At 38.1% G+C, this 14,840-nt stretch overlaps 2 protein-coding genes across 3 annotated transcripts in view; both read left to right on the forward strand.

The window, feature by feature from the left end:
• The first annotated feature begins 221 nt into the window (after nucleotides 1-221).
• On the forward strand, nucleotides 222-6,739 carry LOC133454592 (cyclin-dependent kinase 2-associated protein 1). The gene is made up of 4 exons (XM_061733315.1): nucleotides 222-372; nucleotides 4,085-4,185; nucleotides 5,851-5,977; nucleotides 6,066-6,739. The coding sequence occupies exons 1-4, from the start codon at nucleotides 306-308 to the stop codon at nucleotides 6,131-6,133; spliced, it is 363 nt and encodes a 120-aa protein (XP_061589299.1). The 5' UTR covers nucleotides 222-305; the 3' UTR covers nucleotides 6,134-6,739.
• A 3,552-nt stretch (nucleotides 6,740-10,291) lies between these two features.
• Nucleotides 10,292-14,840, forward strand: part of LOC133455040 (M-phase phosphoprotein 9) — a 41,522-nt gene continuing 36,973 nt past the window's right edge. For both annotated transcript variants that reach the window (XM_061733855.1, XM_061733856.1), the window contains exons 1-2: nucleotides 10,292-10,409; nucleotides 11,784-12,040. In XM_061733855.1, coding sequence (XP_061589839.1) covers nucleotides 11,820-12,040 — 221 coding nt within the window. In that variant the 5' untranslated portion in view covers nucleotides 10,292-10,409; nucleotides 11,784-11,819. The remainder of the gene's footprint in view (nucleotides 10,410-11,783; nucleotides 12,041-14,840) is intronic.

Genomic DNA, 14,840 nt, shown 5'->3' on the forward strand with positions numbered 1-14,840 from the left:
ATGTTACTTTTAAAATGTCTGAAACATTTACGTTTACCCACTTTGAGGGATTATTTTGAGGAGGAATAATTTTTAAAAAGTGCACGCCGGAGGCAACTTTGTGATAAATGTTGTTAAATGTCACTAAAGTGTGTTTTTTGTGGTGATTTTGTTGATAAACCGCAGTGGATGGCAGCAGCGTTGAAAAGCTCGGTGGGTGTCAATATAAAGTGACGGCCATATTTGCCGGTGCCGCTGTTGTAAACAAAAAGTGAGAGACAGACGCTTCACTGAATTTCGGGTCATTTTTATTTCTTTAATTTACAATGTCTTTGGGAATGTCTTACAAACCAAACGTCCATCAGCACATTCCGGGAACTTCTGGGAACCAGGGTAAGGAGAAAAAGGGGGAGAAAATCAAAGTATCCGCCCGTTAGATCGAGTGTTAACGCGGGGTCTCGGAGAATACCTGGAGAAAGACCGCGTCTGTAGTTTTTTTGTCCAGTTATATATATAGGGTCAGATCCTGGGAGCTAGGCTAATTCATATCCGCCATTATTACTAATGTAAAAGAGCGCCGTCCGCGGCTCGGGTCGGCCCGGGCTCGGCGGGGATGTGGAAGCAGGCGAAGGCGGCGAGGATGCGCTTTCTCCGGCGTCTGGGGGTCGCGGTCCCGGCGGGCGGGCGCCGTGAGACGGTGACAGAAATGTATCAGATGTGTCTTCTTGAGCCAGCCTTGTTCCGTTTCCTCCATGATGCTCCTCATGTCGGAGCTGCCGATTGATCTGCCTCGGAGGGCTTCCGCGCCTCTTTGAGGACACCTGGTGGCGGAGCGGCGGTACTGCAGGCCGAGGGAGCGCTCCTCACCGGGACGCGGCTAGAGCTGCTGCCTTCAAAACATGGAGAAGAATTATTATTTATTATAATAAAAAAGAATAATAATAAAATTATATAATTAAATAATACAATAAAAAAGAATAATAATACAATAAAAAAGAATAATAATACAATAAAAAAGAATAATAATACAATAAAAAATTATAATAATACAATAAAAAATTATAATAATACAATAAAAAGAATAATAAAATAAAAAGAATTGCGTTTGAGTGAGTGTGCTGTTCCAGTGGCGTCAATTCAATCGAAGCTAAGCTATGGCAAGGTTTTGAGTCACAGAACTTAAATAGAGTATCAATCAACACGTCCAGCGAATACTCATCACAGAAGTCTGCTATGTAGCTTATCTGTGTGGTCAAGAAAATTTGAACTTTTTCAAATGCAGTCTCGCTCACTGCAAAAACTCAAAATCTTACCAGGAATATTTGTCTTTTTTTTTAGTTAAAATGTCTCATTTTTAGTCAAAAAATCTCATTACACTTAAAACAAGAGTCATTACCAGAAACCATGACCATTTTCACCTGTTTCAAGTAAATTTTCACTTGAAATAAGTAGAAAAATCTGCCAGTGGGACAAGATTTATCTTCTCATTACAAGCAAAACAATCTTGTTCCATTGGCAGATTTTTCTACTTATTTTAAGTGAAAATATACTTGAAACAGGTGAAAATGGTTGTTTTTGAGTCTTGTCTTAAATGTAATGAGATTTTTTTTTAAATGAGACTAAAAATCAGACATTTTAACTAGAATAAGACAAATATTCTTGTTAAGATTTTGAGTTTTTGTAGTGTATAATAACTAGTGAAATCGATCATGTTGTTCTTATTGCATTTGTAGTTATTCCATAAATGTATTTAAAAAAACAAAAATTTACATTTAACCCTTGAAGCAAAGGTGTGGCTGCTGCCATACATTGCCATACCCAATTGACGCCCCTGTGCTGTTCCCAGAGGTGTCAAAAGTATTCACATTCATTACTCAGGTAGAAGTATAGATACTAGAGTTTAAAAATACTCCTGTAGAAGTTGAAGTATCAACTCAAGTTTTTTACTCAAGTAAAAGTACAAAAGTACTGGTTTCAAAACTACTTAAAGTATAAAAGTAAAAGTAATGTAAGGGGGGGAAAAGCCATTAAGGACAAAAGCCATTGAAAATGAATGCATCTTAGTGTAATGCAAATATATTAAAGAACCATATATGTGTACTATTGAGCATTAACATGTGTTTCAGAGAGCAGGAGATATGATGACTAGTTGCCTATAAGTATTGTAATGGTGCAAAAAGTCAAACTTCAGAGGCATGTTATCATTTATCCTAACCTTTATTGGAATGTACATCCAAGTTTAGTTGCAGGAATCTGAGGGAACGGATGTAAGAACAAAACTGGACAAGAACATCTGAAACAACCACAACCAAATTCACTCTATCCGGATGGAGCAATTTAACTGGATAGTTTTTTTTTTTTTAAGGCCGAAATGAAATAGAGTAACGAGGCTGTTTTTAAAATGTAAGGAGTAAAAAGTACAGATAATTGCGTGAAAATGTAAGGAGTAAAAGTAAAAAGTCATCTGAAAAATAATTACTCCAGTGAAGTATAGATAACCAAAATTTCTACTTAAGTAAGGTAACAAAGTATTTGTATTTTGTTACTTGACACCTCTGAGCATCAGTGTAGTATGGCGTTTGTAGACTCTTGTCTATCTTTGGTGTTACTCTTAGTTGGTTGCTTATCTTACATTTATTTGTAGTATGAGTGTTCAACAATATGTTCATGTAAATTTCCCTTTTTTACTGTAAAATGTGGGAAGAGGGGGGCACTTCAAGTGTGGTCACCCTGAGTTAATCCAGGTCTGCACCAAACATGTAGAAGTACACCAAAGGACCTGTGTCTTTTTCAGAATCAGAAAGAAGTTTATTGGCAAGTAGTTTAACACACACTGGGAATTTCTTGTGGTGATTGGTGCAATACAAAAGAGCAATTTGTATTGCCTTCAATTTGGTCTATTTGTTCATGGTTCATTGGAGAGAACCCTTCCCCTATTTTTTCTTAACCTATTTAGGTATAATTCTCAGGTCCATAATTACCCCACTCGAAGTTCAAATAACCTCAGACCACCAATAGCCCGTACAGTCCAAACTCAATTTAATATTGGCTTCAGAGGGTCAAAGATTTACAATTCTCTGCCATTATATCTAGGTGACTTGTCTCCTCATAAATTTAAGAAGGCTCTGAAATCGCTTCTCTTGGACACTCATTTTTTTACTTAGTTTTTCTAAAAAGTGAAACTATTTTGGAACAATAATAAGGAAATTACCATTATAAATCATGAAATTGTTGCTTAAATAGAACCTTTGTCCTCTAATATCCTGATGTCTGAAGTCTAAACTCAATTAAACAAGTGAGACATTTTTGCTCCGATACAGTCACCGGCTGAAACTGAAACCTGTATTATTGGAAAATTATGACCATTTAGAAAAAAAAAGATCAGGAAATATTTTGTTAAACAAAAATTAACAAAGAAAAGTCTGTTGTCAATTAAAAAAAAAACTGTCTGGCTGCAGAGAAGAGCACCATATTTTGTGAAAACTAAACCCAACATGTCAGCACAAATGGATTAAAGCACAGTGGTGCAGGTGTCATGGCTTGGGCTCGTTTAGCACCGACATCAGCACGACACCTTGCAGGTAAAGAGTTGATCATGAACTTCTGTAGACCATCATATTCTAGAGACAAATGACAGATGACGCTTGGTGAACAAATGACAGATGACCTGAAGCTGGGTCATGTGACATCAGAACAGCAAAGAATCAAGGATTTGAATGGTTCAGTTGAAGTCCAGACCGTAAGAAAATAAAATGCTGTTGTGGGACCTTAAGGATTGGGCATAAGCAAATGTCCAGAAGCCTGAATGAACTGAAGAAATGTTGTAAAGAATAATGTTTGAAAATTCCTCTAACGATGTGAGAGATTGAGAATTCACCTTACCGGGTATTTGTGCCAAGGAGGAGGCTCTGCATGCTACTGACTCATGGGGTGTATGGCAAATTTTTGTTCAGCTACTAGGACCACTAGTTTTTTTTTTTGTGTGTGTTTTTTTTTTAATGGCATCCTGAATTGTTAATCTTCAGGACATTGTTGACATGGATGCACCAGAACTTCAGCATCAACAACCAAAGTAACCATTTTTTTTTTTTTTTTGTGTTTACAGCTGGAAATCTCCCGTCTCCCTCGGCAGCTAACCTGGCCACGTTGCAGTCCTACAGGCCCCTTCTGAGCGACTACGGGCCTCCATCTCTGGGATTCTCACAGGTAAAACTCTCCTTTCAACTGCTGCGACCAGCAGTAGTGAGGCGGGATCAAGTGCAGACTTTCCAGCTCCCAGGTTCAAGCCTACCCAGTAGTATGAAAAGTTGCAGTTCCTCTACTGACCACAAGGAGTTGGCTCCTCTACTGGTTCTTATGTTGCTCCTCTGAAGTTGTATTTGCTAAGACCTGAAGTGACTGGATGGGTGTTTTTATACTTATACACTGACTGACTTAAACCACTGAATGGCTTGGCTCCCCAATACCTTACTGAACTTCTCCACTCTCACACACCAGCCAGAGCACTGAGGTCGTCAAGTCAGTTGCTTTTAGACGTCCCGAAATCCAGGCTCAAAACTAGAGGTGACCGAGCTTTTGCGGTGGCCGGCCCTAAGCTGTGGAATAGTTTGCCACTAAATGTTAGATCTGCTCAGACCCTAGTGGTTTTTAAAGGTATTGTGACATCATTTTTAACATGCTTTTAACACTATTAAAAGTCTTGGCCAACATCCCTCAAATGTGTCTAAAAGAGTGTAACAAGAAAAACTTCACTCTAGTACTCTTTTCCTGGCTTTTTATTACAGTGTTTTTTTGCGCCGTGAAAAATGCTTCCTTTCCCCCTTTCCTGTCAATCATTGCTCCGCTCCTCCTCCAAACCTCCTCCTCCTCCAGCCATACGCTCACAGCGGCGTCGGAGAGTTCAGCCTTTAAGCCGAGAGCGACAGGCGAAGCATGCACGGAAAAGCAGGAGGGCGAACCACAGCAAACAATCATAAAAATAAAGGCATGCAAGCAGCACTGTCCCCTTATCTTAAGTCCAGTCAGTGGCCGCGGGTCTTCTTAGCAGTTTTCCTCCGGTGATTAGAACAAAAGAGGCTCTAAACAGCTCCTTGTTAAGCCTCATTTATGGTTCCGCGTTAAATCGACGCAGATTACGCCGTAGGGTTCAGCGTATGGTGCGCGTCGCGGCAAACCTTACGCCGTAGGCTCTGCGTCGGTGTAACGCGGAACCATAAATCAGCCTTTATGGTGCGCTGGAGAGGAGAGGAGACAGGGAGCTGGGTGGAGGGGGCGGTGATTTAGCGGATCGTTACGTAACGATCCGCCACCAAACCACATGCGCCGTTTTTGCATAGTTATGCAGAAAATCCCAGAAAGCACACAATACACTGAATGTTAAAAGTTTGTTGTTTTTTGGGTGTAAATGATGTCAAGACACCCAACAAAACACAAAAAATCAAGAAAAATGTGTTTTTCATGTCACAATCCCTTTAAGTTTTCTTTGAAAATGTATTTATTTTCTTTGGCTTTTAGTGTGTGACAAATTAGTTCCCGCATCTGTGTGAAGTGATTGTGCACTTTATGTGTCTGTTCTTTGTCGTCTATTCTCTATTTTCTATTTTTTATTACTATTTTATTGATCATTTTAGTATGTTAGTGATTTTATTGTTTCTACACTGTGTACTGTGTTTTTCTTTTGGTATTGTTTTATTTTGTTGTATGCTGTACAGCACTTTGGTCGACCTCGGTCGTTTTTAAATGTGCTTTATAAATAAAATTGACATTGACATTGAAGATTAGAAGATGGAGCAGCAACTTTTGTACATCAGCGTATCTACAGAATGTTATAGTGTGAAATATGTTAAATCTCACTTACTTCTGTATCTTCAGGGCTCAACTGGCAGCCAAGTGCCTCAGAATAAATATGCAGAGCTGCTCGCCATCATCGAGGAGCTTGGAAAAGAAATCAGGCCCACGTACGCTGGAAGCAAGAGCGCAATGGAGAGACTCAAAAGAGGTACTGCAGGACAATTCCAGAGCTAAACGTGTTTCAGTCATTTTATTGAGTCGGTTGATAATCTCAATGTGTATTTATTTCTCCAAAGGGATAATTCATGCCAGGGGATTGGTGCGTGAATGCTTGGCTGAGACGGAGAGAAACGCCAGGTCCTAGCCTTAAACACACATTCCTCCCTGCAAGAAGATCTACGTTTCATAAAAAAAATAAAACAAAATAAAATAACTTGCATGGCATTTCCTTTTGCGAGGAGGAAGTAAATAAACAAAAGATGGAAAAGCAAGCTCCTAGAGACTAAAAAAAAAAAAAAGAAAGAAAATACAGCAACACAATTCATAACTCCTGAGGGCTCTTCAATCATGTCTGGGTTATTGTGAATCAAATGCAAGGGTATCGTGTTTTTAAGCCCCACTTTTGGGATCTTAGTTTTGACTTCATATTTAAAACATTGGTTTTTGCATGCGAACGGGCCCACAGGTTAATCGTAGACACTGCATGGCTTGTACAGATGTAGTTGAGAAGATTTTCTTCTTTTTTTCCCCCCGTTTTCTTTTTTTTTTATAGTATTTGGTCTGTTTGTCAGACCCCTAAAACACATGACTGAGTGAGTGAGGGACAGATGTGCCAAATGTATCGGTTCATCCATGTTGATTTGGTTTTGGTATTAATTAAAAAAAAGGAAAAAATAAAAAAAAAAGGAAAATGCTGTTACTTGCATCTTTGTATGTATTTATTACTCAGTGTAATAAATTGTATTTTCAATACAGTTGTCATTGTGATTCTTTGTATTTAATGTTTGACACTTTTGCTTTAGCCTTTCGGTGCCTTCGCGATTGTGTTTGTCTGGCTAAAGGTACGAAAGCAAAATGTTCAAAATGTTTTAGAATTTTTCTTTTTAAAGGTGCTTAATACAACCCCCTAAACTCTGACTTGGCTGCTCTTGTCATTTAAAAGCATCTTATTATTTAGTTAAACAGTGGAACCCAAATCCAGTGTAACAGTGCGGTGGCCTGTTACCTCTGTACTTATCAGATAAATTGTAAAAAACTATGGACTGATAAATTTGCAAACCTGTGACAAGACTCACTGGTGCAGCCTTGCTGGTTGTTAGGGGGAGAGAACCTGAATGAATGGGGCTGTGATGTCATAAGGGAGATGGGATTATGTGTGTGGGATCTAGGGTTGCCACCCGTCCCGTAAAATACGGAATTGTCCTTTATTTGAGAAAAAAATGTTGCGTCCCGTATTGAACTAATACGGGACGCAATTTGTCCCGTATTTTTATTAACGCCCCATACACACGTCTGTCACACACACATCAACACTAAATTTATCAATAATGAACAAAATAAAACACAGGAAACATTAAGGCCAGCAAAATCTTTGTTTGTGTAAATTAACTTTTAAACCATATTCTAGTTGAATTGTTGAAATAAATTAACTTTTAAACCATATTCTAGTTGAATTATTGAAATAAATTAACTTTTACACCATATTCTAGTTGAATTATTGAAATAAATTAACTTTTACACCATATTCTAGTTGAATTATTGAAATAAATTAACTTTTAAACCATATTCTAGTTGAATTATTGAAATAAATTAACTTTTACACCATATTCTTCACCTGTAACTATATTATATATCCTGGCTGAGGTGGACATATGTAGCATAGGAGGATATTTCAGTTGCTAGTATGTTTGGCTGTCTATACAGTCATACAAGTTCAATGCTATTAAAGCACTTTAAACTTTAAATCAAAGCATTTTGTTTTTTTCATATAAAATAAACAAATTTTTATGCAGTTTAGAAGTTTTAGGGCTTTTTTTTTGGCTCCTGCGCTGCTGAAATCGGGGCGTCCCTTATTTCTATTTCTGAAAGGTGGCACCCTAGTGGGATCAGAGGGGTGTTTGGGGCTATTGTGGGTATTTATGGATTTGTATGGAGTTGTAAAATTACAACAATTGTTGGAGCCAATATGAGTGTTTTTGGTTTCTTTTTGTTTTTGTAATAATAATAATATAATACTTTTGGTGTTACTAATATACTAAGCCACAAGGGGGCAGTAATCACCTTGGTAATGGGTCACTTCACACAATCAAGTATTAAATAGACACAGGTATGTGGGCTCGATGTGTTTTGAACCACATAGATAATAACGTTTCTTGCCGCAAGTTAAACCGGACTTTTAATTAAATGTCATACAAACCACGGGGAAATAAACATAAGGTGCGCGTGAAGAAAGTTCAATCGGTTCATTCACCACCGTGGCTAATTAGTCACAACACTTTCCCAACTAGACAGGCTCAGACTGCAACGGATAATCAGGTCTGCGGAGAGGATAATCGGGACTAACCTCCCATCTATCCAGGACCTGTACCGGTCCAGGACCAGGAAACGGGCAGGTAACATCTCTGCAGACCAGTACTGGAGTTGAGGGGGGATGAGGGGGGATGGCATCCCCCCCTGAAATAAAAACAGTCAAATTCATCCCCCCTGTAAAACTGCCATCCCCCTTTCCATCCCTTGTGTCATTTCATCAATGAATGTGGTTTTACTGCTATTTCAACATTTAGAGTCATCACCAGAATAATAACACCAGAAAGATAACTTATTTGGCAATTTTCACCTGTTTCAAGTAAATTTTCACTTGAAATAAGTAGGAAAATCTGCCAGTGGGACAAGATTTATCTTCTCATCACAAGCAAAAAAAATCTTGTTCCACTGGCAGATTTTTCTACTTATTTTAAGTGGAAAATCTACTTGAAACAGGTGAAAATTGTTGTTTTTTTTTCCAGTGATGAGTCTTGTTTTAAGTGTAATGAGTTTTTTTTCACTAAAATGAGACATTTTAACTAGAAATAAGACAAATATTCTTGTTAAGATTTTGAGTTTTTGCAGTGATCCATGTTACTTATCCTGTGAAGGACAGAGTCATATTGATAAGTTCAGAAAACTATGCAACTCATACCATGCCATAAATTGGTAAAGGCTCGCCAAAAAATACTGCACAGTCAGGGACTGCCCATCCTAACAGGTATATGATAATCCATTGATCCACCAATTGATTATTGAAAAAGGCTTCGTTGAAAACAGACGCATACGACCGTGAGGAACCGCGGTTGAATTGGTTTGATATTGGATATTGGATATTCAAAGACATCCATTTAACTTGTGATACATACCACCGATTTTGGTCATATTGCTTGTGATGTGTTCATGGTCATCTAGACTATATATCACAAGAGAGTAATTATTATAAAATCATATTATGGGCTGATTTAATGAGGTTTAATGAATTCAACACCCATAAAACTTGTGATCCATAACACAGATTGTTTTCAAACCACTTGTGATGTGTTCATGGTCATCCAGTTTTATGGGTGTTGAATTCATTAAACCACATTAAATCAGCCCATATATATGATTTTTTTAATAATTACTCTCTTGTGATATATAGTCTAGATGACCATGAACACATCACAAGTGGTTTGACCAAAATCAGTGGTATGTATCACAAGTTTTATGGGTGTTGAATTCATAAAACCACATTAAATCAGCCCATAATATGATTTAAACCACATTAAATCAGCCCATAATATGATTTTATAATAATTACTCTCTTGTGATATATAGTCTAGACTCTAGATGACCATGAACACATCACAAGCAATATGACCAAAATCGGTGGTATGTATAACAAGTTAAATGGATGTCTTTGAATGTCGAATATCCAATATCCAATATCAAACCAATTCAACCGCGGTCCGGGACGAGGCAGGAAAACAGCGGAGAAGTGAGCCACATGTTGGCTACGGGCAGGTATGAATGTAAACAGAACGTTGACAAAAAGTCATTGTCGAGCCCGTCAAAAATTTTTAAAATATTAATTCAGATTAAAAAAAAAAATGTATGGAGTAGCCATAATCTTTCATTCTGTACACCTCAAAACGCACCGTGGATGTATTATTTTTTTAGAAATATATTTTGAATAAATATTCTACATATTCAACCTTTAAGTCTGAAAATATATTTGTTTAATTTTGAATAATTTAGGGTATTTTTATTGGGGGGGACAATTCATGTTTTTCAGAAATTTCACTCTCACTGTTTTTGTCCCACAGACCCCCCCGTCCCCCCGTCCCTTCCTGAACCAGCCAATAGAAATGCAGGGTGAAAGTGTCGACCAATCACAGCTGCGCATTTCAGATCCGTTCTGACCAATAGCGTTGCTCAGTCTGCGGCCCGCGGGGCGGGGAACGCCCTGTATCGTGACGTCACGACACGGCCCCGCCCCGCTTCGTGACGTCACCAGGGGAACGCCCCCGTCCTGCAGGCCGCAGACAGATCTGCATCTGGACAGAAAACTGCAGTGCAGCAGCCGACCCGCTTACCAGCTACGGAACTATGGGCGGAATAACACATGTCTACGGGTAGGTTAACACTTAATTCAACCCCTTTTCTCCGTCATTCGGTGTTTTTGGAGCAGTTACGCGCGCTGCGGTTCTAATCTATCCTGATGATTACAAACCTGTCATAAACCCATTGAGCGGAACTGAGCTAGCAGCTATGCGTTAGGGAGACTTGTTAACACTAACTAACTCATTAACTACCTGTTCTGGGCTACTGCCAAGTTAAGAGGCAACTTTGATGGTCCAGAAACGTCGGATGTGCGTCTTTGCTCCATATCCATCCATTGGATATTATTATGCTGGTGTTACTTTGTTTTGTTTACTACATTCATTCTCCGTCCAGTTATAGTTGCTGATTTCAGCTTTCATGGCACGAAGGCATCACTGACAGTCGTAAATGCTAATGGTTTCATTGTCTCATGCGTGCCAACCTTTTACCTTTTCTAAAAATGCTTTGCCCTCTGCTGTTGTGTCAGTCGAGCAACAGCTCCAACAAGAAGTGTGATTGAATTGGTTTGATATTGGATATTGGATATTGGATATTCAAATTCAACACCCATAAAACTTGTGATACATAACACTGATTGTTTTCAAACCACTTGTGATGTGTTCATGGTCATCTAGACTATATATCACAAAACAGTAAAAAAAAATCATATATATGGGCTGATTTAAAAATCATATATATGGGCTGATTTAATGTGGTTTAATGAATTCAACACCCATAAAACTTGTGATACATACCACTGATTTTGGTCATATTGCTTGACTATATATCACAAGAGAGTAATTATTATAAAATCATATTATGGGCTGATTTAATGAGGTTTAATGAATTCAACACCCATAAAACTGAATGAATGAATGAAAAATGAATTCACAAGTTTTATGGGTGTTGAATTCATAAAATCTCATTAAATCAGCCCATAGTATGATTTTATAATAATTACAGTCTTGTGATATATAGTCTGGATGACCATGAACCCATCACAAGTGGTTTGAAAACAATCAGTGTTATGTATCACAAGTTTTATGGGTGTTGAATTCATTTGGTGTTGAATTCATTAAACCTCATTAAATCATCATTAAACCTCATTAAATCAGCCCATATATATGATTTTATATTAATTACTCTCTTGTGATATATAGTCTAGATGACCATGAACACATCACAAGCAATATGACCAAAATCGGTGGTATGTATCTCAAGTTAAATGGATGTCTTTGTATGTCGAATATCCAATATCCAATATCAAACCAATTCAACCGTGGTCAGTGTCCAACCTTTTACCTTTTTTAAAAATGCTTTGTCCTCTGCTGTTGTGTAAGTCGAGCAACAGCTCCAACAAGAAGTGTGATTGTGGCATTTACTTCCTCTTCCTTTTGCTTTTCCAGCTGTCACACTGACTCCTTCCACGTGGGCCCATAAACATGTCCACAGATGACAGTATCTCTGAGGATGTGTCCAGCTCGGGGGCTTTGAGCCACTGCCATGTCAGTCCTGACGGGGATGGGGGAAAGGAGAGTGAGACTTCGCTGGTGTCCTCTGAGGGGACATCGGCCTCGGGCCTGGCAGGCTCAGAGGAGAGACACACAACCTCGCAAACGACAAGAGGCACCGTGGAGAGCACACCAGCATGCAACAAGATCAGGTAGCGTAACTGTGTATTTGAAAACCTCTCAAAAAGGTCAGGAGGACTCAAACACTGGTCACCAGAGTGAGAGTCATGGACATGACTCTGTTTGCTCGGTTTGACCCATGGATTTGACATGGTGGACAGTCAGTATGACAACATCAACAGTGTGTGGACACATGTTGAAATAAAGCAGTATACAGAAGTGATTCATCTCAGGCTCTTCTTTTCAACCTGTAGAAACTTTGTATTATTGCTCCACAAAACAATGTGTGACAGTAGCAAAGCTAGTTCACCGTACTCCCTTTTGGTTTGTTTGCCTCATATCTACAGTATTAGTATCGGCTGCAGTATCAGCATAATAACCATGTAGATTAGGGAACATCAGTAAGGATCCACAGACTGAATCTGATCCCTTGAAGTTTATAATATAAACAGTCAGTCAAGGAAAATCAGATTCTAATCAGATGAGGGATGCAGCAATCTGACTTTTTCCCGTGTCTGTGCTGAAACCATTGTTAAATGAATGAACTGTACCTCACACTGTGTGGAAAGGAACTATTTGCATGCGGCTTGACTTGAACATTTACATGAAAGCAATAATTTCCCTTAACAAAATTGAACAAAATAACAGATGTGCTTTTTCTTCTACAAAAATTATGCAACACCAGCAATAAATAATTTAAATAGATAAATAATGCACCCGCTTTCAAATTCCAAATTAAACAGAATCAAATTGCAGTCAGCTGAAAATGAACATACAATTAAACAAAACCTACCGGTGCGTATTCATCATACGTCAACAATAATGTCCACATGAACGGATCATGTCATGCATCAGTTTAATTTTACAATATGTGGTTCATATATTTGGATTCAAAAACCAGTTCCACCTCAGAATCACAACCGGGTCCATATCTTATGAAGAATAGGAACTGTACACTTCTGAACTTGTACATTCTGTTATCATTGCCTGAAAATACACAACAGAGCAGTTGTTGTAGCTGCATTTTGGTTGTTGTAGTGGTTAGTTGTTGCAGTTGTAGAGGAGATCTGGCTGTATCCTGCAGAGGAGTTATGTTACTGGGGTTTTCTTGTCTGTTTGGAAGTGGAGACAGTGAAGGAATCACATTGAGGACACAAATCCTGTCATGGCATACTTGTTTCCTTTTTCAAACTGGCTCTGGAATTGACAAGGAAATCGATTAACAATCTAACTGATAATCAGTAGGGATGGGCGGTATGGACTAAATAATTTATCACGATAATTTCTGGCATTTATCCCGATAACGATAAAAATGACGATAAAAAAAATACCAATTCACCTCCATCTTTTTAACTATAAATCTATCACCACATTCAGTCTTTGGAGCCCCCAAAACAAGTTTTCTTAGCTTATAAAATCACAAAGTAGAAAAAAATACAACTTGATAAATAAAGAAACAGGACAAATAAATAAAAGTTCACTGAAAATAAAAATCCAATCAGTGATGACCTCTTCTAATATAAATAAAATGTGCAAATTAACCTGTGGTTGGAACATGCCACAAATTAGATACTATTGCAATTTTTTTTCGTAATAGATAGAAAATGTAACAACCATATCCTTCTGTTTTTGCAGACTGCACATAATAGATGATGTTTGCTCCTCCTCCATTTAAAAAAAATCCAAACCAGTTCCAGCCTCGTTTAACGACGAGCTCCTCTCTCTCAGATCCGCCTTCCGCCATGTTTGTTACACAAAAACGTCATCAACGGGAATTTATCATGTTTACCGCAAGATGACAAATTCTTATTGTGAGGAATTTTTTGGACGGTATATCGTGAACGGTAAAATATCGCCCATTCCTAATAATCAGTAATGGTTTCACCGATGAAGTGAAAATCTGATCAATTCCCACCTCTAGTCACATGAATCAGGTGGGGTCTACTTCATGTAAATTTTGCCATAAGTGAAGTAATGCTGATAAATATTGTAATGGTCATTCTTAAATTCAGTCTCTGCTCTTGAACATGTTTTCGAGGATTACCGCTCTGACCCATGTGGTAAACAGGAAGGTTTGTCATTTGTAGGTAGCGATTGTTGTTTTTGTTTTTAGATTTTGTGGCTCTAGTGGCCTTCAAATTGCAGACAGGAAGGAGGTAGAGAGAGAGAATGGGGATGACATGCAGCAAAGGGCTGCAGGCCGGGACTCGTACCGCTGCAGGAGGATCGTAGCCTCAGTACATGGGCTGCTTGCTTTAGCCACTGGGCCACTCAGCAGGCCTAGGCAGTGGTCCTTTATCTGAAAGTCACCAGCATTAATATGATTTTGCTCATTTCTCCCTCTTGAGTACAAATCTGTAATTTTTGTGTAAAACTCTTTTTTTTTTTTTTTTTTTTTTTTTTTTTTTCATTTTTTGGCTTTGGCTATTTTATCAGAGATCTGATACGGTTTTCAAAGCCATATTTAGTCACTGTGACGACAGCTGGTCTTTAGCTGAGACTAAAATTTCTGGCATTTATCCCGATAACGATAAAAATGACGATTAAAAAAAATACCAATTCAACTCCACCATATGTTTGTTACATAAAAACCTCATCAACAGGAATTCTCTTTCTTTCTTTCTTTCTTTCTTTCTTTCTTTCTTTCTTTCTTTCTTTCTTTCTTTCTTTCTTTCTTTCTTTCTTTCTTTCTTTCTTTCTTGTTCATTTCTTTCTTTCTTTCTAGCTCATTTCTTTCTTTCTTTCTAGCTCATTTCTTTCTTTCTTTCTAGCTCATTTCTTTCTTTCTTTCTAGCTCACTTCTTTCTTTCTTTCTTTCTTTCTAGCTCATTT

Source organism: Cololabis saira, chromosome 11 (genome assembly GCF_033807715.1).
Source record: "Cololabis saira isolate AMF1-May2022 chromosome 11, fColSai1.1, whole genome shotgun sequence".
NCBI classification, from domain to species: Eukaryota; Metazoa; Chordata; class Actinopteri; order Beloniformes; family Belonidae; genus Cololabis; species Cololabis saira.

What these genes read in the sequence shown, in the direction of transcription:
- LOC133454592 (XM_061733315.1), top strand. Translation starts at nt 306, where the DNA reads ATGTCTTTGGGAATGTCTTACAAACCAAACGTCCATCAGCACATTCCG. An exon ending in GGGAACTTCTGGGAACCAGG is followed by an intron (nt 373 to 4,084) that starts GTAAGGAGAAAA and finishes TTGTGTTTACAG; the next exon opens with CTGGAAATCTCCCGTCTCCC. An exon ending in AATGGAGAGACTCAAAAGAG is followed by an intron (nt 5,978 to 6,065) that starts GTACTGCAGGAC and finishes ATTTCTCCAAAG; the next exon opens with GGATAATTCATGCCAGGGGA.